At 39.3% G+C, this 24,264-nt stretch overlaps 1 protein-coding gene across 2 annotated transcripts in view; it reads left to right on the top strand.

The window, feature by feature from the left end:
* The first annotated feature begins 428 nt into the window (after positions 1 to 428).
* Positions 429 to 24,264, top strand: part of arfgef1 (ADP-ribosylation factor guanine nucleotide-exchange factor 1 (brefeldin A-inhibited)) — a 41,895-nt gene continuing 18,059 nt past the window's right edge. The window contains exons 1-10 of one of the 2 annotated variants that reach the window (XM_033986155.2): positions 429 to 761; positions 16,114 to 16,144; positions 19,380 to 19,536; positions 19,672 to 19,818; positions 20,155 to 20,334; positions 20,677 to 20,730; positions 22,444 to 22,753; positions 22,947 to 23,066; positions 23,176 to 23,414; positions 23,518 to 23,651. In XM_033986155.2, the coding sequence (XP_033842046.1) occupies positions 638 to 761; positions 16,114 to 16,144; positions 19,380 to 19,536; positions 19,672 to 19,818; positions 20,155 to 20,334; positions 20,677 to 20,730; positions 22,444 to 22,753; positions 22,947 to 23,066; positions 23,176 to 23,414; positions 23,518 to 23,651 (1,496 nt within the window). In that variant the 5' untranslated portion in view covers positions 429 to 637. The remainder of the gene's footprint in view (positions 762 to 16,113; positions 16,145 to 19,379; positions 19,537 to 19,671; positions 19,819 to 20,154; positions 20,335 to 20,676; positions 20,731 to 22,443; positions 22,754 to 22,946; positions 23,067 to 23,175; positions 23,415 to 23,517; positions 23,652 to 24,264) is intronic. The other variant, XM_055229894.1, reaches the window with a different exon arrangement.

Raw genomic sequence — 24,264 nt, 5'->3', positions numbered from 1 at the left:
TGCAGAATAAAAAATAAAAAAAAAACACTAAAAAATACTAATGGTTGACAAAGAATAAAATAGGGTGCAGAAAATATCCTTTGTCAATACTTTTAATACCTAGGGCTAAATGTGGGCAATTAATAAGGTCAAATCATTCCAATTTATTTATTAATGCTGATTATATATGCCAAAACATTAACACTATTCAAATAATTAGAGTTAAATAGCCAGTGACACTTGCAGAAGGCTTATTCAGTTGAATTAATAAGGTAAAATTCTTTCACACAAAAAGCTAAATGTCATATCTGGATCCTTTATGATAAATGCATTGTTTTGCTCTGATAAATGCATTGTTTTGCTGGTGTTGTGTGTGCACACTCAGCTGTGTCTGGGAGGAGGCTCAGCTGGCTCCCTCTCTGTGCTGCCTCACTGCGGCCGAGCTTAAAACGTACGTGACGTCGTTTCCTCTCTCCAACATGGCGCAGGAGGCAGGTTGTTAATGGAAATCTGAGGGATTTACCCCACCTTCTGTGTTTATTTATGTTTGTGTGTTAGGGGCTGTGTGACTGACATTTGAAAAGGAATACATTTCGGATCGAGGCGGCCGCAGCCCCCTTTGGGACCAGGTACCCCTCGCCCCAAATTCCTGTGCGACATGTATGAGGGCAAAAAGACGAAAAACATGTTCCTAACCAGAGCTTTGGAAAAGATCTTGGCCGACAAAGAGGTGAAGAAGGCTCACCATTCCCAGCTGCGTAAAGCCTGTGAGGTGGCATTAGGTAAGTTGTGTTGTTTTGCATCATATTTCATGCTATCTTTCACTCATTGATTTAGACACGTCATGCAGCCCCTTTACTTATTAACCCGGCTGTTTCTGCTCCAGGAACAATGTCGCACACTATAACAGCACAGGGTTTATTAGAACAACATTATCCACACGCAATAATCCCTCTCTTAGTGTTGCATTGGGCACACATTTATATTTAATTGACGTGGCACGTATAAAACACGGAAATGGTGCAGGAGGGGTGGGTGTTTCTGTTTGCTACATGAACGCGATGCTCAAGCCAAGTAACGACACAAAAACAGGCCGATCCTTGAACACAGCGCAAAAGTGACAAGACACTAGCTTAACATATGTTTTAACCATGTAGAGACAACGTAAATACACTGTAGCATGGCGGAACGAAAGTGTTTTTGTTTGCCACACATCAGGAAGGTGCGATGCATGGCTCTCTTCCTGGCGATGTAGCCGTGGTGTAGTAGCCTCTTTGGAAAACTATTTGGAGGGTGGTACGTTGTTTATTTCTTGATTTTCTATTATCTGTGTTCAGTTGGATCATCGTATATTGTGTAACTTGATAGGAAAAGGGGAAAGACCAAAAGCACAAGGTGACAGCTCAGTTGTGAGACAGTAACACTTCTCTGACAAGTTCACCACTATCAGTAAAAACTACTTCCGGTCAATACCAAAATAGAGTTATAACCGAGCTATACATAAAGATGTATTTGTGAATTAAAGAGGGCACCACATTTAATCGACAAATTAAGTAAATAATGGTACAGCTATGTAGAGGTCAAAATATTACATTTCTAAATAGTTTATACCATTTATTGTAATTAGGCTTTTATTATGATGGGCATACCGAGCATTTCTGTTCTTGTGAGCTTACATGTGTTAACTTTATGTAGCTGTTTGCTAGCAGGTGCCTCTTGCAGAAGGTTGGGAGTTTTTATTATTTTCCACTAACAACAACAACAACAACTACAACTGTATTGTGTTGTATTGCGTTGTATTGCATTTATTTAAGAATAGCACCTTGAGATGGACCACCTTGTTTTCAATTGGGTTCTCTGAATATAGATGTCTGACAATGAAAATAAAACTAAACAATGTTTGTTTTTTTTAGCCTGTACACACACTAAACCTGTGCCCAATATAAATCTAGGAATTTATTTTGACTATAACTGTTTCACTATAAGTAAACAAAAGAAACCACCACAGCAGGCATGAATAAACCAGTAGAAGTTTCAGCCTGATGCCTGAATGCTGTCTCTTCTGCTTTGGAGTAACATGACTCTGCCAGTCAACAATGGTCCCATGTAAACTGTAGGCACATATCCTGCCTCTGTTTTTACTGCAGCAGCGCTCTTAATAAAGACATTCAACTATCAGATTTTTGCATCATGGCACTGTAGGCAAAATAAGTCTAGACTTGCCTGTTTTTTATGGAACTAAGGATGCGCAAGAGACTTTACAAAGAATGAGAAGGTTTTTTATCCTCAAAAGTCTAGTAGTTATTTCTTGCACAATAGTATATATATATGGATTGTGGTTATTTGAGGCTTTTGTGGTGATGTAGATCTATATTATCACCTTGTAGTGTAAAGTGCTTGGAAAGAAGACTTTGGTGGTTAGTTGTGTCCCAGAAAAAAAGTGATATTAATATGTTGATTTAACACTCAGTCTCCTTGTATACCCCATAAAAGGCAGCAGTATAAGGTGAGTTTCATTCTGCTGTAGTCTGTGTGCCATTGACCTGCTGGAGGGTTTGAAGTGAAGAAATGCAGTGGAAGCCTCTGCTGTGGCCTTTGACAGTGCACTATCCTGGTGCTCCTCCTGACCTTTCTTTTGGATTATCAAAATGTCAGTCCTCTGTTTCCCCCAAAGAACATTGTCTCAGAGTCTCACGCACTCCAGATTGTGCAAGTTGATCCCGTGATATGATTGAACAGGGCCACAAATGGGTTTCTTGGGTAAAGTTTGGAGCATAAACAACTATATACTTCATGGCAGTTTAGTCTTGGGCTATAGTTGGTAACTTCACACAAAGCTGTCTGTGGATGATCAGTCTAATTGAGATTTGTCCATAACAAGAATCATTTGAACTCAGATGCATAGTGGTCATTGAAGCTAACCTGCTGAAGAGATGTGTACAGGGGGAGTCTGTTTCCTGGCTGGAGGCCTGCTGTGCACATGGCTCATTATCCCCATCCTCGGGGTGTGGAGACACAGGGTCAGATGAGAGGTCCCAAACATGGGGCTGTTAGTGTGATGGTTTGGTGTTAACAGGTGTGATCATATCTCATGAGATTTTTGTTTCAAATGTGTTATTCTCCAAAGTGGTCCCTCTTCACCAGAGCTTGTTTGTAAAGAGGCAATGATGGATTTAGCATGCAGTTAACATAACACTGCCTCAGAACAAATCATAAAGCTTTTGCCAAGCAGTGTTCAATAGCTGTAGACTCACTAAGAATGGGCAAACTTCTTCAATCCTTCCATGTTTCCGCTCCAGTTGGCTGTGGTGCTATTGACACCAGTGGGATGTCTGATAATTAAGGATTGTGAACACATCTATGAAGCTGCCGCATGTGCTCCCATGATAAGCAGCGAGGTATAAATGATCATGCCTGTTAATTAACTTTATACTATTTCTCTCTGAAGACCCACCAACTAAGCCCCTCAGTATAAAAAGTACTTCAGTCGACCAATAGTTCGCTCTAGCTGTCTCCTAGTGTAACTGATGGCCCCTTTACCAGCAGCTGTCATAATTTTGACAGAAAATATCAAACTAAAAGTGGAAGTGTGTGGTTTTGGCGCAGAGGGCATTCCAGGTAACTGCAGATGGGAATGGCAGACTTGCCAGGCAGTACAAATGACTGAATGATAAATAGAAAGTCTTAGTTTTTTTTGTGCATGGGGAGATTCTTAATATGTTATCAAAAGGCTTTCATGGTCTCTGGCTTGAATAAAATGCATATTTATGTGCTGCTTGGTTCATTTCCATATTCTAAAATGGCCCAAAAGCAGATGTGGAAAACAAGAAGTGTAGATTTTGGGAGATGGCACTACAAGCAGATATGAAAGCAAGGCCTTTTATAACTTTCATACCTGGTCTTGTTGTATATGAGTAGACACAAGGAAAATGTTTTACACATAGGGTAATTTTGGCATTTTGTTTGCCTCTTTCCTTAAATGTCTTATTCTCAGCTTTACTGTTGGTTTCACTGAAAGACTATTCATTGAATCCCTGCTTCATTTAGTGGTTGATATACTGCTAAAATGCTTAAATAAGAAATTGGATGTTTTTTCTAAATGGTAATTCATTCCTGTAAAAAAAATAAACTGAGCCAATTATTTTCAGTCTCGCTTCTCTCTATATGGCGTCACCGTTCAGAAAATACCCACTTTCTCAGTAGTGTAAGTGTCAAACAGTTTTGACCTGGATATTTAGGACACTGTTTTTGATAAGACTGCTGCCGACGTAGACTAAGAGCAGGCTAAGCTCCTGGTGCTTGCCCCAAAGGGTGACTGATATTGAGGTAATGAGCGGCAGAGTAGTGGACGTGGCAGTACCAGTCCTCTCTGGGTAAGCATAAATAATCCTTTTATCTAGGCTGAGGAGGAGGTTTACTCTCAGCTGTGATGAGTGAGCGCTGCACCTCCAATCTTAAACCAGTGTTTGTCTCCATTGTCTGTTGTTTGTTGTGGGAAAACGTATCCATTAATTATCACCCAAACAGATAAGGCATTCTTTTCTCTCCATGGGATGGCTGTAACTTATTGTTGTATAAGGTATTTTTTTCATCATTATACTGAGGCAGATGCTATAGGAAGTTTTGTACTCAAAGGGCAACAAACAACGTGAAAAGTAGCCAACTATGTCTCCTGTCTACTTCATTTATATAACTGTTTTCTCAGCACTCTCTGGACTCTCTGGACTGGATGCCTTAAAGTTCAGGGGAAATGCTTTTTGAATAGATCCACCACAATCTTCTAATGTATATAAATTGTTAGTTGCACTTTTTTGTGAAAAAAATCTATTGGGAAGTGATTTGACACAGAGGAACACATCAAAATGCAATGGATGCAAGCCGAATTTTTAAGAAATGTAAAACAGGACAGTTTAGCATAAATATAGCACTAAGTTCTTTTTTCTCTATTCAAAACTTATGTGTCCTGTACCTAGCAAAATGTTCACATCTAATAACCTTTTGAGCCACATCAAAACATATTAAAGAGTCTCCTTAGCAAGTTAAACAAAGCTAGTTAACACCTGATATTTTAAGTAAGCATTAGACTGGTTAGGCCTCACCACACAAACATAAGCGTGGTATCCTGGACAACCTCCTCAGATGTAATTACTGCTGGGCAACCTTTCCTTTCAGTGCAGACAATAGAAATGTCAGGGGGCTGATTCTTCTCATGCTCTTGGTGGTGGTCTCAGCTGTTTATCTGTATCGAGTTTGGAGGTGGGTACCTGCCCACGATTTATCCCAAGATTAATCGCAGAGGAACTTTACTATGTCTTTTTACCCGAGGCTGTAGCTTGATTAATGAATACACCAGAGGGGTAATGAGTATTCTTGCTCTGGATAATAGGGCCAGTGTTGGGCTCTGAATAAAAATAAAACTTTACCTTTTACTTCTTGTGTTGTTATCAAGTCATCAGGGCACGTGAAGGAGGTATTTGTCAGCCACACACCCGCCCCTCGGCTGTTTCTATGGCCACCAGAGCATCATGGGGAAAACCAAAGGGGTCGGATAGAGAGCTTGGTGCCAGTCGTCAGATCTGGACTAGACACAGATGGGTCTTTGAAATGCTAATTCAATGGGATGGTTTTTCTGGTGTTCGGCTTCCTGCTCAGGTGATGGCTACTGACCTATCATTAACTCTTTTAGCAATTGTAAATAACAGAACTGTGAAAACTAGTCACTAGTACAGTAAGCAGACAATACATTTTCAACTGAGTAATATCACATTTTTATAATAATCATAAAACCAATTCACAAAACACTAAGGAGAGGATGCAAGAGACAAAATAACATAATGACAATGCTCTATTTGTAAAACAGTAGTCCCTGCTTGTTAGGTTTTGAAAATGTATAGTTTATATTCTGACCAGTCCTCCCCCTCCTGTGTTTTGTTGCTCTGGCTGATGTGACGTAGCAGAGTGTCTCCAGAGGGCATCTCCCACCAGACCTACTGCCTCTGTCCTCACTGATGTAATCCCAGTAAAATTGATAGGTTGACTAATGCTATGTTGACTAAGACAACAACTAATCAATTAAAAATATTACACAAGATGGCCCACATGCATTTGGCCCACAATGGGGAAATTACAGCCTTGCAAAGCAAAGTTTAAGAACAGCAGGGGAATAAGAACAATCAAAATCAAGACTTGACCACCTACAGCTGTAACTGTTGACATTAATGCAGTATTTGTTTACCTTTTATCTGGGGACATAGATAAGTAAAATTTTTACCTTATTCTGGAAGTTGCCGCCATTTTAATTATAGTTGTATGATTTTGCATAGGGCTGCCAGTCTCGAATAAGTTATATACAGAATACAAAGCTGTTTAAAGCTGTGCAGGGAAAGGGTACACTGCTGAGTTGTTGGCGCATATTAAAAGCACGCCTTCTTTAGACAGTAGAATGTGATTTTCAACCTTAAATCATATTACTTTCTTTTATATATTGCCATGCACTCTTATATCTATTTAATGCGTCAGTCATACATGTCGTCCATTAGCCTATACTAGTCTATATTGTATAGCAAAAGAAAAAATATATTCTCTCAACTGTACAAAAAGAGTGAAGTGATGTTTCGCTGCTCATCCAAGCGGCTTCTTCAATTCTGGTCAGATTGCTGGTGGACACTGCCTTATATCTGTCTGAAGGGAGGAGTTAAATACATTGAAACTAACACACCTATTTGTTTACAGTTTACAGTGTGTGTTTGAAGTGTGCCCGAGTCATATTTAGCATAATCTTTCAGGCTCCTAATGGGTGCTCTCACACCTATTAGCATATTGGCTATCACTATTGTTTTCCTTGTTTTGATTTAGGTCTGAGGATAGAGTTATAAATAGGAGATAAATGTTGTCTAAGCCTCCCATTCCTCTTCAATGATGGATTGTCTTTCCTAACAAAAATTGCCTCTTTAATTCTCCTCACAAACCATTTTTTCTTTGGCTAGGATCTGTACCTCACTATCTTTAAAGGAGTGATTAGTGGCTTTGAGATACAATCTTTGTAGTCTTATACTTATTGATGTACAGCTCAAGATCATTCTAAAGTTGTTAAGGAAAAGTTCATTTCTGTTCTGTGAATGCGACTTTTTTAGTATCAATACTTGTTCAAATTAGTATCTAGTTTCGATACTAGTTTTAGTATTGATTAGTGTCTAATTTTCAATACTTTTACAACTGTACTGCTTATCCAGAAGTGCCAATCACAAATGTAGTGCGGATTAGTAGGAGTAAGAAGTAAAAGTGTCCAGAGCAGAATAAGGTGGGTAAGGAGTCATTTTATTTATTTTGTCAGATTATCATAGCTTCTGTCTGAACCCAAGATGTCTGGAGAGGAGATGGGACAGTCTGCAGTCTGGCCTATGCTCTCCCTGTAGTGGACCCTCCCTCCTCAGGCTGCTGGACTTGGCTGCTGGCTGAGGAATGCTTGGTCATGGTGCTGTGGAGGAGAGGGCCGTCTCTGTGCAGTGGTTGTCTGTCAGCAGTGATAGGGCCAGAGGGCTGTTTGTCACGCTGCCCTGACAAGAGTGTGGACTTTGGTGTGATGCAGAATGAAACAGATTGTCTTTGCTATGTGCACGGTGGGATTTGTAAAAATGCACCATCATGATCTCCACCCAGCACAGTTTAGCCCCTGTGTGTAGTGTTTATTTATTCAGTGATGATAGCTCAATGAATATGTGAGAAGGTCTTTTTAGTAGAGCTATTTATTGCAAGTCCTGTTTAAAGTTCATTGCAAACAGACTACAGGGAAACCAAATGTGTGACAGAATTAAATTTGGATAAAGATGTGTCTCAGAAGATTCTACACATAAAGAATAGGTAGTAAAACAAACTAAAGAGGACACAAGTTTGCTGTAGTCTTGGAAAAACTGAGAGGATTATATTAAGCTAGGAGTGCTCTATGTTTGTGAAAATGCAGACCCCGTAATAGTGTTTTATTTATTGGTGTGGTTGTTTCCATCTAAAATGTCAAATGTTAGGATTGTATATGATAACAAATCGTAGTATTTAAGTAAATAGAATAAAGCAATCCAAATATTAAGCTACTATCTGAATCCCTCTATTATCTCATTTGGATATTGAAAACCCACACTTGTGTCTTTGGCTTTGCATAGCTCTTAAAAAAACATAAACCTTCTTATAAAACAATGAGTAACAGATGCGGAGAATGACTACAGCTTAACCTGTTAAACGTTTATGTGGGCACAGTGTATTTAAAATCGCTGTGAGCAATCCCCCATTTTAAACTGTTGTGACCTGGCTGACTCATCATCTGCCTGTTATAGTGGCACCTTTGCATTTAAGACTCTCTCATCGTTGTCTAAGTCGGGATCAGTTTGCCTCCTCGCGTCTCGTGTGATAGAAGGATCCTTTATTAAACCCTATTCAAACATGCATTACATAAGGTGTAGCTGCCTCTGCTCCTCCTCCAGGGATCTAGTGTCTGAGTTCATTCTTGTATTTTCAGACTCGTCACTTCATGCAGAAAGGTTAACAGAAAGGCTTATGATATTTGGATTTTTCAAACTGCCTTAGATTTGCTAACTGAAATCTGTTTATCCAAAATGCCAGTAGAAGAGGTCTTCATCTGCTGGTACACTGACGAGAGAAGCCATGTGTTTTATTTTTGTCATACTGCCCAGTTGATTTTAACTTGAAACACTTTTTTTCACAGATTGATTTAGTGTGATTTTTTTTATTAGTTATATTGATATTTTCAATGATAATTTCCAAGTCATAAATGATGCAGAAATATTGTCAACTTTATTCCTCCAAAACACATTCTGAACTCTCCAAACAACAATGTGCTTTTACTGAGTTGAAGACTTACTTTTGGAAATGACACGATTTAAAAAAAAATAATTTATTACTACTATTAGTGAAAATGTTCCAAAGCTGCGTGTCAGTGTAAGGCAAGGCAAGTTTATTTGTATAGCACAGTTTGTACACAAAGTGGTTCAAATTGCTTTACAGAATAAGTAACACATTAAAATCACACAAATCAAAACATAAATAATCACAAATAGTCATCATAATATTAACATTAAAACAGAAGAGTGCAGAATAAAAACCTTTCAGTCATATGCACAGCTAAACCGAATTGTTTTGAGCCTGGATTTAAACATTGTCAAAGTAGAAGTCTGTGTCACATCTTCAGGAAGATTGTTCCAGGTTTTAGCTGCATAAAACTGAAAAGCTGATTCATGTTAAGTCCTGACTCTGGGCACCAGCAGGAGGCCGGTCCCTGAAGTCCTCAGAGTGTGAGATGGGTCATATGGCACTAACATGTAGGAGATATACTTTGGTGCTAGGCCATGGAGAGACTTTTACACAAGCAGAGCTGCTTTAAAGTTTATTCTTTGAGCTACATGAAGCCAGTGCAGTTCAAGTCTGAGTCCATTATTACCCCTCGATTTCTAGCCTGATTTGAAGGTTTTAGAGAGAGAGACTGGGGGTGACTGCTAAAACTTTCTCTATGTTTTTGTGGGTCAAAGATTATGACTTCAGTCTTGTCTGAGTTTTAACTGGAGAAAGTTGTTTTTGCATCCACACTGATGCAGTGGCAGAGTGAATCCACTGGTCCATATTCACCTGGTGCCAGTGAGACATAGATCTGAGGGTCATCTGCATAGTTGTGGCAGGACACATTACTGCTGCTTATTAACTGGCCTAATGGCAACATGTACAGATTGAACAACAGGGGTCTCAAGATTTACCTCTGGGGAACCCCGGAGGTCAGGGAAATTTAATCTGAGACACATTTTCCAATTTGAACAAAGTACTCCATGTTTTCTAGATAGGACTTCAACCAGTTAAATGCCTTACAGAGATGCCCACCCAGTCTTCCAGTCTCTGTAAGAGGATCCCATGATCCAGTGTCAAAGACATCGCTCAGAACTAACAGGATCAAGACTTTGCTTGCATCAGTGTTCAGGCGGATGTCATTTGTCACCTTGATAAGAGCAGTCTCAGTGGTGGGGTTTAAACATCAAAGGAGTTGTTCATTTGGAAAAAGTTAATACTATAAAACTGTTGGTAAACAACTTTTTCGAGGACTTTTCCAAAAAATGGCAGATTTGAGATTGGTCGGTAATTGTTCAATATTGTGGCATCAAGGCTGCTCTTCTTTAGGAGAGGCTTGATAACCACAGTTTTCAAAGCTCTTGGGAATGTTCCAGATTGAAGTGACATGTTAACTATGTAAGCTCTGACAGTCAGACTGGACTTTAAAAACACAGAGGAGCGTCATAGACTGCTGTATATATCAAAGAGTGTCAGGGTTTGGAGCTACTTATTACTATTATTTTTATTAGATTATTATTATGTATATGGACCACAGCAGAAAGTTTTGGGAGTGACTGGGCTGCTTAATCTGCCATTTCACTTCAGAGCTGATGACTGGTACTTTTGTATGGTTTTTTAATTTTAATTTTAATTTTAATTTTTTTTATTTTTTTTACAAGATCCTAATCATTTTAAGAGCCTTTGTCAGCAATGTGTCATGCTGCAACCCTTATTAGATTAATTGATCCACTTTAGTCAACCAAGAAATTCCTTAAGCCGACTGACAACGCTACAGCCCTAATATGAATGACACACAACATTACTTCATATGATTTTGACAAGGAAACATTATCACGTGATTAAAAGCTCTTCCAAATAAGACAAATTTGTAAAACTTCAACATTTCCATTTTTCCTACAGCATTGAGAGACTTGTAGGTTGTGCGTGATCTGACTCCTGGCCGGGGCACACTGGCTCTCTCCTTTCGTCACCGCCTCATGTATTTTTCACCGTGGCTGTGTTCACTCGGTGTTGTGTATCAGAGTCTGTGGTCACCAAAGGCTATTATGTTTCTATAATACAGCTGATATTATAGTGTGTGTACATTTTCAGAACGCACAACATGATGAGTTTTGGAGCTGGAAAACAAATTGAAATTGTAAACATATATTTTTTGATAATGTTTTCTTCTATGTTTGTAGAAATTGAATTTGAGGACAAAAGCAGGTATAGCCGAGGTTGTAGGTGCAAGTAACTGTACTCTATTGTGTGTAGTAGTACCAGCAGCAGTAGAAGTAATGGTAGTGATATGCTGAAAACATGACATAGGCCTCTTTAACTTAGCTTGAGTATTTGGTAAATGGTCACATTTTTATATAGCACTTTTCCACCTTCAAGGCACTCAAAGCACTTTACATCAAGGAGCCACTCACCCATTCACACACATATGCACGCTGTACACTGGTGTTTGAATATGTATACTTCTGTACCTGCTGAGTGTGACTGTTGTTATAAGAGGATCTCAACTTATTATATTTCCTCATCATGATAACAAAGCCTCTACTAATACTCATAGTACTGCAGTATAAACAAACGAAGTTACTTACTTGACTAGAGTAGTGTCTGCCGGCATTACTGTATGTTTTATCTGTGTAGACTTCAACAACTGCATAGCACAACATAAACTAGCTTTTCACTGACCCTTTTTTGGCTTAAAAGGAGCTTTATTGTTCGCTTGAAATAACAGTTTGTAATAACTTAAGATGATGATATCTGGAGTAGAGGCTGTGGCTGGAGCGGTTTGTGGGGTTTCTTATGTAACACGCAGAGAAATGGGACAGTTGTATGACCCACTTGTTTCTTGATGAGGGAACAGTGGAGGATGAGATAATGAAGACATCATTGTCAGTTTGATGGTATTGCACACTGTTTCTCCTCCATGAAGGCAATTATTTTTTATATATGGTGCAATCTAAAAAGTTCTTGTCATATTTTGTAATGTCTTGGCCCAAGCTCTCTACTTTTCAGAAGCTTTTTATGTTTAAGGAACTTGACTAAGAAGGTTGTCTGCTTTAAATGATGACGGTGTGTCAGCTCTTAGGCATTATGGAGCTCTTTGCGGCTGTGTGAGGCTTGCTCTGTTCAGGAAGTCTCTAATGTGTTTTAATGTACATGATGCTTCACTGGTGAGCAGGAGTACTGTGCTTTAGCCCCTGCTGTTTCGACACTGTCATATTTTTGAATCTGAATTAAAGCATGCTCTTGACAAGTCACAAAATGTTATGAATGTGTCCTTGGGATGAACTGTATGTGATAGTGATGCTACAGATTCATAACTTATTACATTCCATTGCTGTCTCTAGTTCAAAGTTACACTAAGTTACTTTGTACTCAGATTTCTCAGTATGGGGTGCACATAGCTCTGGTGGGCCCCTGGTCTTTTCAGTCTCTACATTAAAGTGTGGGGGCCTCTCTGTGGGACTTTCTCTCAGTCCTATAGAGCTACAGTCTCTGGTGAGTTCTGTGTTTGGTGCAACGCAAGGACAGAGCACAGAACGGTCAGCAGTGTTTTCTATGACATTCAGATAGTGTGGAGGAGAGGTTAATGTGTAACTATAGCTTGTACTGAGGTGATCCAAGGGTTAGACCAAAGCAGTTTGCAGAGCTTGTACATATGAATACTGAAAATCTTCAACATGGTTTGAAATACACCATATAGACTGCAACTGTGATGGTTTCCACTATCACAGTACCTCATTGATCAGCGTCTTCGTCCTCTGACCCGAAGGTTGGCGATTCAAAACCCACTCTTGACATAAACGTCTTTGGTAGAGTGGTCCAGCTCCCACAGATGAATACTCATGTCCTTGGGCAAGTCCCCCAGTCCTGGTGTGTAAATGTGTGTGTGAATGGATGAGTGGTTCCTTGATGTAAAGTGCTTTGAGTGCCTTGAAGGTGAAAAAGTGCCAATAAATAAACATGCCTGAATTTAAATGGTTACAGTTGGTTACAGTGGATTTATTTATTATTTTATCTATTAAGCCTTTTATACCTATATTGTACACAAAACTGAAATTTATATTGCAAATGATGTTCTTGAATTAGCCTGACCCACCGGTGTACGCTTAAATCTAATACTAGTCCACCATTGTGTCTGTTGCTATGGTTTCTTAGTTCAAATCCTGCGAGACTTTTCTTCATCAACACCCTTCTGACACACCAGGATAATTATGTGGCACTTGGATGTGACAGGGCCCCAGCTCGATCCCGCCTGTCGTCTCCTAGCATTAGCATTAGCATACATGTATTAGCCACAACTCTGTTAGAGATGGTGGTACGTGAGGCTAATGCTAAGAGGCCTGGGGTCACGGCTTGTTTGAAATTTCACACATCTTTGAAAGAAAGTGTTCAGATTCTGCTTGTCCGTTCTGGACTGGGGCACTCACTGGGCAGAGCAGGGACTGGACAGTTATGAGAAGCCCTTGGAGAAAGTACCAGACTTTGAAAACCAGGAACAAATCAATACAAAATGATAGTCTAGACAGTTGGTTTTTGACTCGTACTGTTAAATTTTAATGTTTTGTTTTTATTGTTATTTTAATAGAGACCAGTAAAATACCTGTGTGAAGAATAAGTAAATATTGAGGGTGGTACATGGGAGACAAAATTGTCATTGCTTTGTTTTGACTGGAATTGCTCTAAATACTGCTTGATATTGCTTATTACTGAAATAATTTTATATTCATGGAATCTATTGAGGTAATAAAAAAGAAGAAATGTGCTTAATTTATGTTTTAGTATTTTGCTATTTCAGTTAATGATACAGAACAAAACAAAGTCCCAAATTGAAAAACGGCATAATCACGTTTTCAGCCCATTTTCTACAAAAACCCAAACATCTTGTGCAGTAAAGAGGAAAGACATAATCGTGTTTGTTGAATATTGGCATCTGGCCTTCTCCATCACGTCCTTTATCTGTCTCTGTGTCCCGTCCCTGTGTTTTTCCTCCTTTTTCTTTTTCCGTTGTGCTTGATGCGCTCTCTGATTGCATCACACTGGCACTTCAATTCATTTCTCTTGAATCCTGGCCTGGTTCCTGCCGCAGCCACCAAAAGTGCATTTCAGTTCAACATCACACGCTGGAGATGGTTCAGACCAAACTGTTTCTTGTGCCATTTGGCTCTCTGCAAGGTCTCAACAACTACTGATTTATAGAGAAAAATATGACTTCTTCATTGTAGCAAATAGGTCTGCAAAATATTGGGAAATATTGTAATATACATAAATAGAACTATGTAAAATCATAAATAAGCCTATGTTTGTTGCGATTATCGTGACCCAATAGGTCGTTTTCATGGAGCTGCCCGGTAAGTTCCGGTTCTCTCAAACAGTGCATCGTCTCTTCCCACACCATTCATTCTCTGAAAATTTTTTTAGGGCCTTGCTAAAATAAATCAATCTTTAAATATAGAAAGAAACTTGTGTGTTTTATAAAAGTAGATGTTTGTGTCTCAAAGCTAATGGTATGCTAATCTAAATCTCAAAATAGAACTCCAAACAAATACATCTAATGACAAGTCGATGTTTTTCTGTGTAAAATCAGATTGTAGTGCAATTTTGACATCAATTAATTTTTATTTCAGTTAGCATTAGCTTCAAGCTTTCTTAATTACAGAAGCTTCCTCCGGTGAAGTATTTACATCGTAGTAAAGGTCTTGACAAGTTGTCTGTGATTATCTATCAGTAACTTGCTGTCCGTTGCCTTGTATTTAAATATTTACTTATTTTAGTGTGACATGGCTAATTTCCAATACACAATGAATGCAGCAGGAATGCTGCTTCACACTTTTTGAGAGAACCAGAACTAGCCACGCAGTTCCGTGAAAAGGGCCAATATTGCAACGTCAATACTTTTACAATATATTGTGCAGCCCTAATAGTACACAAGTTGTCCACCTATGAATGAAACAAAACAAATTGCTCTGTTTTTTTTTTTTTTTTTACCACAGTTCTTATCAAATCCATTATGCATTTGTTTGATTCAGTGTTTTCAACTTTATGCTATTCACCGAAAAGATGGAGATTATGCTATTGTTTAAAGCACATGTATAACTAAATATGTCCACTCTGATGGTGTTGCCTGCTCTTCCGTGGGACTACAGTGAAATAGTCTTAAACCAGCCCTCTAATACCTCCATTGAGTGTTAAGTGCTAAATATTCTCTCTGAGTGCATTACTGAGCCTTCCAGTGGTGAAATAATTGAGCTGTCATTGCTTTTAGTGGGTTTTCCCCAACTATCGCAGTCAGCTCTCTCACTCAAAACTGCCTTTAAACGCCTAGTGCAAATTCTGCCCTCCCTCTCTCTCTCTCTCCCCCTCTCCCTCTCGCCTTGCTCTATTTCTGTCCCTCTTTCTGTCATCCCTCCTTCTGAGTCTGTCACACTCTCTTCCTCTCTCAACTGTGCCAACTCTCAGCAAGTTCATACAACTGCTTTCATGCCCGGAGATCTGTGAAATAAACAGGGAATTTTAGCCTGCAGTGAGTGATGGTTCTGTGGATGGAAGTTAAGGCAACACGATGGTGAAGTCTCTATAGGATTTAAGTAAGAAAATGACCACTCAAAACTGACCATTTTACATAAACATTGCCAAACTGTGTTCTCACATATGAAGTAATAATCTTGGAATAATTTTACTGATGACAATGTTATTTTCAGTTTTGAACTTTGAAATTTTGGTCACCCTAAGTTTGTGATCAGCTTCTTTAAATGAAACTGGTAGGTTGCCCAAAAGCACTTTACATTTTATAATTTGAATACAATTACATTGATATTTTGACCTGAATTGTCACGGTTATTGATTACATGATTTACCTTGACATCCCTATTTGCAAAAAACAAAAACAAAAGGAAAAGTCTGATATGTGCTCACAGATAGTTAATTATGTGCAGTCGTGATTTTTTTTTTTTTTTGATTTTTTTTTATACCATCAAGAGCGTATGTTATTATTACCATGGATTCGTTTTCAATTTCAATCTGCAAAAATGTATCCATTGTTTTGGATGTATAGAGGCTGCTTCTCATCGCAGCTGCAGCGTCTTATAATGTGACAGATAAAACGTTTTGCTCTTGGGCCATTTCATGAGAAATATGTCCTTCATAAAAGTGTCATAATCCTGTGTGTTGGCTTATAAATCTGGCTTCAGTCCCCGCGGTGTCATTAGCAGAATAAAATACAGCATATTCAACATTCCCAAGACCTATTGCAATACTAATTAAATTTAATCTTTCCCTTCTTTTGTGTTTCAGAGGAAATCAAAGAGGAATCTGAAAAATTGAGGTAAGAATTGATTAACTGTGATCGTGAGTCTATTTTAGGAAGAACTACTACCACTATTACTTTATTTTTGTGTTTTTGTGTCACATTTTCCACAAAGTACTGTCTGATGCTCTGCCTGAGATTGCAGAAACTCCAGGTTCACAGTAATGTGTGCCTTGAGTGCCCTGCTTCCTTATCTTCTTCCTGTGGTCTTATTTTAACTTTCAAGCCAGCAAACAAAGCTATTATTTTTTTCTGCCTTACCGAATTTCTCTCCAAATTAGCTTGACCCGTTGCACACTCAAAAGCTGGAAACTTTTAGATCAAAGATTGTTAGTGACTAAAAAGTATTGTGAACACCAGCAGAGGATTTTGCATTCCACTCGAGTACTGATGGAAATAACAAGGTTTTGTCTGGGAAATCGTAATAATAAAACGCATTATGCATTTTAATCTAGAATTGGTTATAAAAAGTAATTTACTCAACAGCATCCAATTTTAAGTAGGAAGTTGGAATGTCACAGTAAAACCTTTTCCTGTTGCCATTATTGTGAGAAGAAACATCATGATTTTACAATTATTGATACTTTGCAGCTGATGTCATCAACATTCCCTCTGGGGGTGATGCTAACTGTAGGCTCTGCTGTGTCTGAAGCTCTGTTACTCAAGTTAGACTTTAATCTGAGCTTTATTTTAACACAGTCTGACCATTATTTTAACACAGTCTGACCATAAAGAACTGACTTTATGGTCAGACTGGTGAGATTTGTGCTGTAAAATAATCATTTACAAATTACAGTACTGTCACAAGCTAGCTAGCGTTAGCCAACAGTTTTTAAGATAAGATAAGATAAGATATGCCTTTATATGCCTTTTACTCTTTCAGTTACTCACTCTCACCTTTTTTGAAAATCAAGCACCTAAATGGGATCATGAACACTCATATCAGTCACAGACTCCTGAAAATGTGTTAATTAAATAAATTTAGTATTTTAAAACATTTTTGGCAGTGTTTTCTAATGTGTGCGTTGTGTCACCATGCTAACTGCTGAACATCCCGTCATAGACATGCATGTACACCCCCAGCATGATATCACTAAAAAGTATCAAATCTATCTTTTATGAGTGATAAAAACATAATAGGCAAACCAAATAATCTTGACATCCATGGTCAAAGTTTAAGGACCCATATTACACTATTTTCGGATCTATGCAATAATGTTTCCTCAAAAACATACCTGGAGTTGTTTTGTTGCATTCACACTTGTCTAACACACAAACCCTGCGTATTATTTCTCTCAAACTGAAAACACTGCTGTAACAGATGAAGTGCTCCACTGTGTTTTTAAACTCCACCTTCACTAGAGTCACTTGGATCATTTCATTCCTGGAATTGCTATTTTGGAATTATATTTTGAGCTTTGGAGATGTAAACAGACTAATTATAAGGGTTACTTGAACATGTGTGAATGAAACAAAACACAACTCCAGGTTTTGGAGGAGGTAAAAGCATTCTAACATGGCTTAAAGCTCACAAGAGTCTATTTTGTGTAATATCGGGCCATTTAAAATATGACATTATATACGACGCACCTTTTACGGTATCATTGGGAGCATTTAAAATAAAATAAAAATGATGTACTTCCAGTGATTGTGAAATATTTGGAACTGTGCACTGCCTCTGAATCGCAGCTGTTAACACAAGGGACAATGAAACAGGAAATTATTCCATCTTTCCTTACAAACAAATCTTTTGCGCTTTAAAATTTTTGCGATCACATTTATCAGGTGCATTTACAATTCCAAAAAGGGAAAGGCATGATACTAAAACACACTGGCACATAGCTGTTATCCTTGTTGTGCTATTTGTATATGTATTGTGTATTGTTTTTTTAATTGAAAAATGAGCTACCCCCAAATCTTTTAGCTTTTATTGCCAGCCGCCATTAAAATCGTCCTGTCATTATTAATTTACTACACTTGAGACCTCATGTATGTAAGTGAATCTGCATATCATGATAATAAGCTGCTTAAGAGTGAGTGGAGGATGGGCCGATCAGTGCTCCCTGTAGACTTTTTAACACAATGGACAAGGCCCCAATATACAAAAATACAGATAAGCTCCATCAGTGCTCACAACTTGTCATCTTAAATGCAATGAATATATCTTGTATCATCACTCCTCTCGAGTGTAATTTTATCTTTTCATATTTAAACGCTCGCATGGCTTACTTCCATCTTGGCTCACATTTTCTCATACATAGCTGCCTTATGCTGTGTTTATCTGGCATTCTGAGGTCGTCCCCTTGAAAAAGCTGAAGTCATGCCTTTCTATTGCCAAGACATAAACAATGAAACCTCTCCCTTTCTGTGTGAGCCCGCGTGTCCCTCCCTCCTCCTCCTCCTCCTCCTCCTCCTCCTCCTCCTCCTCCTCCTCCTCCTCCTCCTTCTCCCTCCTCCCTCCACTCCCATCGCTGTCTCATCCCAGCGCAGTTTGGGTGTGGTTAGGGATGCTGTGAACGCATGTCTGCTAAAATCAATGGTCCACCTCTGCTCTGAGTGTAAGCTTATAACGGCTTAATGTGAGTTTGTCTGTATGATTCAGTGAAGATGCTTTGTCAGCGGGGATGCATCAAGTCTGGGTTTTAAATAGCACATTTCTGGGACTACTAAGCCTCCCAGGACAGATCAAATACAACTTTGAAGTGTCCAGGCAATATGTTTAATCCACTGTCATAAAATGTGGTGTTATTTGCCCTGAGAAACACGGCTAGAGTAATCTCATTTTAAATTAAGTCTTGAGCAAAATGTTGTTGTGTATATTGGTGTAACATCCAGCTCTGAACACAGACTATTCATGTGTTAGTCATACTGCTTCTGTGTCAAAGGGATGGTAAACGTTTAAGGCTGCAATGTACATGTACCATTTTATTAGGAAAACAGTTTTTTATTACAAAAACAGCTCTTATTAAATTTTCCTGACTGTATATTTATTTTTATTTTTTTTTGTTAGCTTGTAAATATTGGCCACCAGAAGCCCTCATGTACCATATTTTAAGCCTAAATGTGTTCAATTTTATGAAAGTATTCTCCAGCTACAGCATTTGACTAGTCGACTAATTAAAAAAAAAAAAAAATTACTGACTACTTGGCTATTAAAATAAAACGAGTGTGTTCCCAATTCTAAACCATGCAAGACGCATGGTTCAGTTCATTGGTTTGGAATGTCGCTCATAACTCTGTATTTCTTCTCTAGTCCGCCCAGTGGAGACAATAAATCAGGTTCCAGCACTTTACCCCCCATCAAATCCAAGACCAACTTCATCGAGGCCGACAAGTACTTCTTGCCGTTTGAGCTTGCATGTCAGTCCAAATGTCCCCGCATCGTCATCACCTCGCTAGACTGTTTACAGGTCAGTGCAGAGTCGCACCACACACCCTCCAGTGTTTCTGAGGAGAGGTCAAAAGGTTGCAGGGCAAAGATGTCACAACAGTTGTACATTATAATATGACTTTTGCTCGAGCCTGTGTATGTTTTGCTTGTGTAGAAGCTGATCGCATACGGCCACCTGACCGGCAATGCCCCTGACAGCACCGCCCCGGGCAAGAAGCTCATCGACCGCATCATCGAAACCATCTGCGCCTGCTTCCAGGGCCCTCAGACCGATGAAGGGGTGCAACTCCAGATCATCAAGGTGAGACTTTGAGTTACATCTGGAGCTATTGTTAGGCACAATTGTGTTTTATAAAAATATTTTTTATTCAAAGGATTCGGTTTTCTCACAAATTATGTTTGTACATGTTGACACAAAGATTCATTTAATTTCATCCTCACCAGGTACTTTTTTAACCTTTAAAAAAAATGTCACTGACTGAATTGAGCCCTTATGTGATCTGGAGAAGAAACTGACCAAATATTTTGTAATGGCTGTTATGGCTTAATATGTTAAATTATATTTATGAAGCTTTAGATTTATCACACTATTTGAACATATAGTGGCTCCATCTCAGGTTGTGTGTCTTTTGTCCAGGCCTTGTTGACAGCGGTCACCTCTCAGCACATAGAGATCCATGAGGGGACTGTCCTGCAGGCTGTGCGCACCTGCTACAACATCTACCTGGCTAGCAAAAACCTCATCAACCAGACCACCGCCAAGGCCACGCTCACACAGATGCTCAACGTCATCTTCGCACGGATGGAAAACCAAGCAGTATGTTCAACACAATCACATATTTATTTTACCCATGCAGAGGAAGAGTCAACAGCAGAGCCTCAAAACCACAGCAAGGGGCCAATTGTTAAGCCTCTCTGAAGTCAGAGTCTGTCTTTCGTGTTAAATGTTTGTGCCAAATATCTGTTGCGAATGCAATAGATATACTACATATTCTGTATGTGTACTGTACCTTTCAGTCAAATTTATGTTTGTTTGTATTTTGTGAGGGACAATTAGAAGATGATTTGACCCAACAAAACCTGCTCTAATGTCCTTTTTTTCTTTTTGAATGACACTTTCCCCCCTTACCTGCCTCCCTCCGTTCCTTTGGACACATAGCTTACAAATCACAAGATATCTTGGTCTCTGGCCTCCAGAAAGCGTGACCGCCAGGTAAAGCTTGCAGGACTGCTGTGATTTGCCTGATTGGACTGAACACTGTGTCTGTGTTTGCATCATGCTTCTGTCATCCTGCACTCATTTCTCTGGCTCCTACACCGCCCCGGAGCAGGCGCTTCTATGTACTTTTCTTCCATTTTGTGCTTGCCGTAGCTTGTTGACATGTCTTCAAATCATTTTGCTCTCCCACACCTTGGCACATTGTCATTAACGTGAACTCTTGGGGTTTGCTAAATGTTATGGCAAAGATGGCTCCAGCTGACATGCTGCTGACCGTTTTGTACTGTTTTGGGATACAGTTATTGTAGAGTTTTGCCTGACACTATAACAAGGTAGAGAGGCAGAAACATGGCAGACTCTGAGATGTAAAGGTGTATTATGATCACACACATGCATCCTAAGAGCCTGTCTTGGGCTCTAACACTCGGCTCAGCCTTCACTATCCCACTGAGGTGGCATTTAAATAATGAGCTTAGTTTGTTTGCTCTGCCTGGGCTGCTCTCCTTAAGCTCTGCTTGTCTACCCTTGTTACCGTTGCTTATATTCAATACTAATTGTTTCCTTTAAGAATGCTGTCTCATTGAATGTGAAATATTATGTGACATGCAACACAGAAAACCTAATAAACAAAAAGTCTTTGAGAGACCAGTGTTTGAACATCTGTGTGTGACTCAGTGGTTATGGCTACAGCACATATGCAGGGCAACCTGCTCCCATCAGCCCCATATTCTTCAGTCCTGACCTGTAGATAAAAGGGCAATCAGTTTAATTTGGGAGTTTATTTGTCTTCTGTTCACTTAACATAGATGACTATTAGTATCTTAAATCAACAGCTATAGTATGTGCCCGGTGGCTTCATTTTTCATTATCAAATACATTGGGCATTACGGTGTTTTGTTGAAACACTTCTCTTCTCCAGAGGGGGGGAGGTCACCATCTATCACCATTATTTTATCTGTCACAGATTTTATTTACCATTTACCATTTGCTTCTGTTTCTATCCAGTCAGTAACTGTGCTTTGTCTTCACATTTCTTTTAGGAGATCATTTTTGACACTACAAACACTTCCTGCATTCTTATAATTCCACTTGAGTGAAAAACATTCACCGGACAGTTTTCAGCATCAGTATCTTTCACATAGATTATTACATCTTGCAGAGATGATTTGTGAGTGTCGCTCTCAAATACATTTGACTGTGAATAATACAATGATCAGGCTTCAGCTCTGTGTTAATGTTTTCTGACCCACTTTTGGCTCATGACCTACCTTCACCAAAGTATAGTGGCACTCAGATTCCCATATCAGAGGAAGTGGTTACTTATATCAGCCGTGACGCACCAGCCAAGCATTTATTTTCTAGAGCAAATGCTGTTTGCTATCATTGGACTTAAACTTTGTATATACAAGCATCAAACGTTTCTACCTTTATCTTTTCATTACTACAGACATCAAAGTTTGTTGAGCAACTTGCATTGATCAGGTATAACATTATGTGTCCACTGGTCTGACTATTATGATGTCCTGTAAGATTAAGCTGGGTGAGAAACAAGTTGTGCTTTGGACACAAATGGGTGGATGGCGATAGTGTTATGCCTGATTTGTACATTCACTTTTTTTCTGTGTCAATAATTTGGAAACACTTCTTTTTGTCTTTTTGTTGTGATTTTATATTCACCAGAGTACATGTTGTGTTTGTGGCTTGTAGCTGCAGGAGGCAAAGCAGCAGGAGAGAGAGCGCCATCGACAACACTCCCCGGTCACGCCTCAGAACGAGTCAAAGAGCCCGATCCAAGAGGCCAACGGTCCCACCACGCCTTCCACCCCGACCATCAACATCCCCTCTGCCCCCTCCACGCCCTCCACAGCCCCGTCCACCCCCGCTCCCGAGGGGAGCAGCCGGTCTGTGTCAGAGCAGGGGCCCGCCTACGAGAGTCCAGACCCAGAGAACGGGACAGAGTTTTGTGAAGCAGAAAATGAGCAGACAGAAGCAGACCAGGCGACAGCAGCGGCACAGAGTAAGCAATAACACTGGATTAAATATAGGTATAGTTCTGACAATGTACTTGGCTAGTTTTGAAAAACATATAGAAATGCATTTGGTTATGAAAGAGCACATATATTACAAGGGTCTATATAAATCCAGTGAACTACTTTCATTTTTATAAATTATTGTTATTATTATATTTTATTAAATTTCATACAATTTAGATGCAGAAGCTCAAGAGCATACGGAGGCCAGTGAGGAAGGAGACGCTCCCAACTATGAGGAGAAAGCCCAGGAAATTGTCCAGAGTATACTTCAAGAAGTAGTCAATACTGTAGCTGGAGGTAAGAGCAGCCAAGTAACTTATTGACAAACTGGAAAATATATGTTGGATGTTCAGGTTGATTTTGCATATTATTGTTTCCCTTTTTTTCATTTATTCTATACCCACAGGGCACTGTCTAGACCCTGCAAACCTGTGCTCTGAGGCGAAGGATTCGGGAGAGCCAGCCGAGTCTGAGCCTGCCGAGGCTGTCACCGAGGGCAATCAGAGCTCACAGGAGGATGAAGGGACCGCGGGCAGCGACACTGAGCATGTCCACGCCAACGGCATCCCGGGAACGCCCATCTCTGCCACCTTCACCCCCTCACTTCCCGACGACCGGCTATCTGTCTCGTCCACTGACACTCAGGTAAAGCACACAACGTTTACCTAGTGTTTGTTGTTGTTGTTTGTTAGTTGTTGCGTTTATTGATGAATTTACTACATATTCAATTATTCATTGGATTTTGCAGGAATCTGGTGCTGCTCCGGGCCAGCCTCCAGGAGCAAAATTCTCCCACATTCTCCAGAAAGACGCCTTCCTCGTCTTTCGATCGCTTTGTAAACTGTCTATGAAGCCGTTGTCTGATGGACCACCAGATCCCAAGTTAGTCCTTCTTTGGCTTTGTTTCTTTTACATTTTACAGCCTACAGGAGATATGCCTGTTTTAATTGGCTTAAGAAAAAAACATGATCCTCTATCTATATAAAATTAGTACTACTAGAAATCTACTTACTGTGGCATTTGCTTAGTCAGAATCAGCTTTTCCATCTCATTCTTTGTGAGGGCACTGTGTGTAGGAAAATATTTGAGTCATGTTTCTAAATGAGATTGGTCCAATAATAATTTGAGAACTTGGATAAACAATGAGGCATCAGTCTGCTTTTAGGTTAGCATAGAAATGTTGAAAAGATACTCGTGTTGTTCCAAGAATTTTTAATGTTTATTTTGATGAATTTCAAAAGAAAAAAGAGACACATTTAGTTTTTCCCACAAATGTCCTCTGCCCTTTGAAGATAAAAGGAATCGGTGAAAAGGAGCCAGTAACAGCATATAAAGTAGGGAAGCATGAGTTAGCTGAAAAACACTGATTATTTGTTTGTGAAATCCCTGATACATTATGATGTGTTTTAGTGTTACAGTTGTCCTTGTTTTATCACAATATGGCCTTAATATGTCTTTAAATATTCACTGGAAATAACAAACCTACATAATTAAA

Source organism: Periophthalmus magnuspinnatus, chromosome 20 (genome assembly GCF_009829125.3).
Source record: "Periophthalmus magnuspinnatus isolate fPerMag1 chromosome 20, fPerMag1.2.pri, whole genome shotgun sequence".
In the NCBI taxonomy this organism is placed as follows: domain Eukaryota; kingdom Metazoa; phylum Chordata; class Actinopteri; order Gobiiformes; family Gobiidae; genus Periophthalmus; species Periophthalmus magnuspinnatus.
The sequence above is the reverse complement of the archived record's forward strand: the minus strand, read 5'-3'. Positions and strand labels throughout refer to the sequence as shown.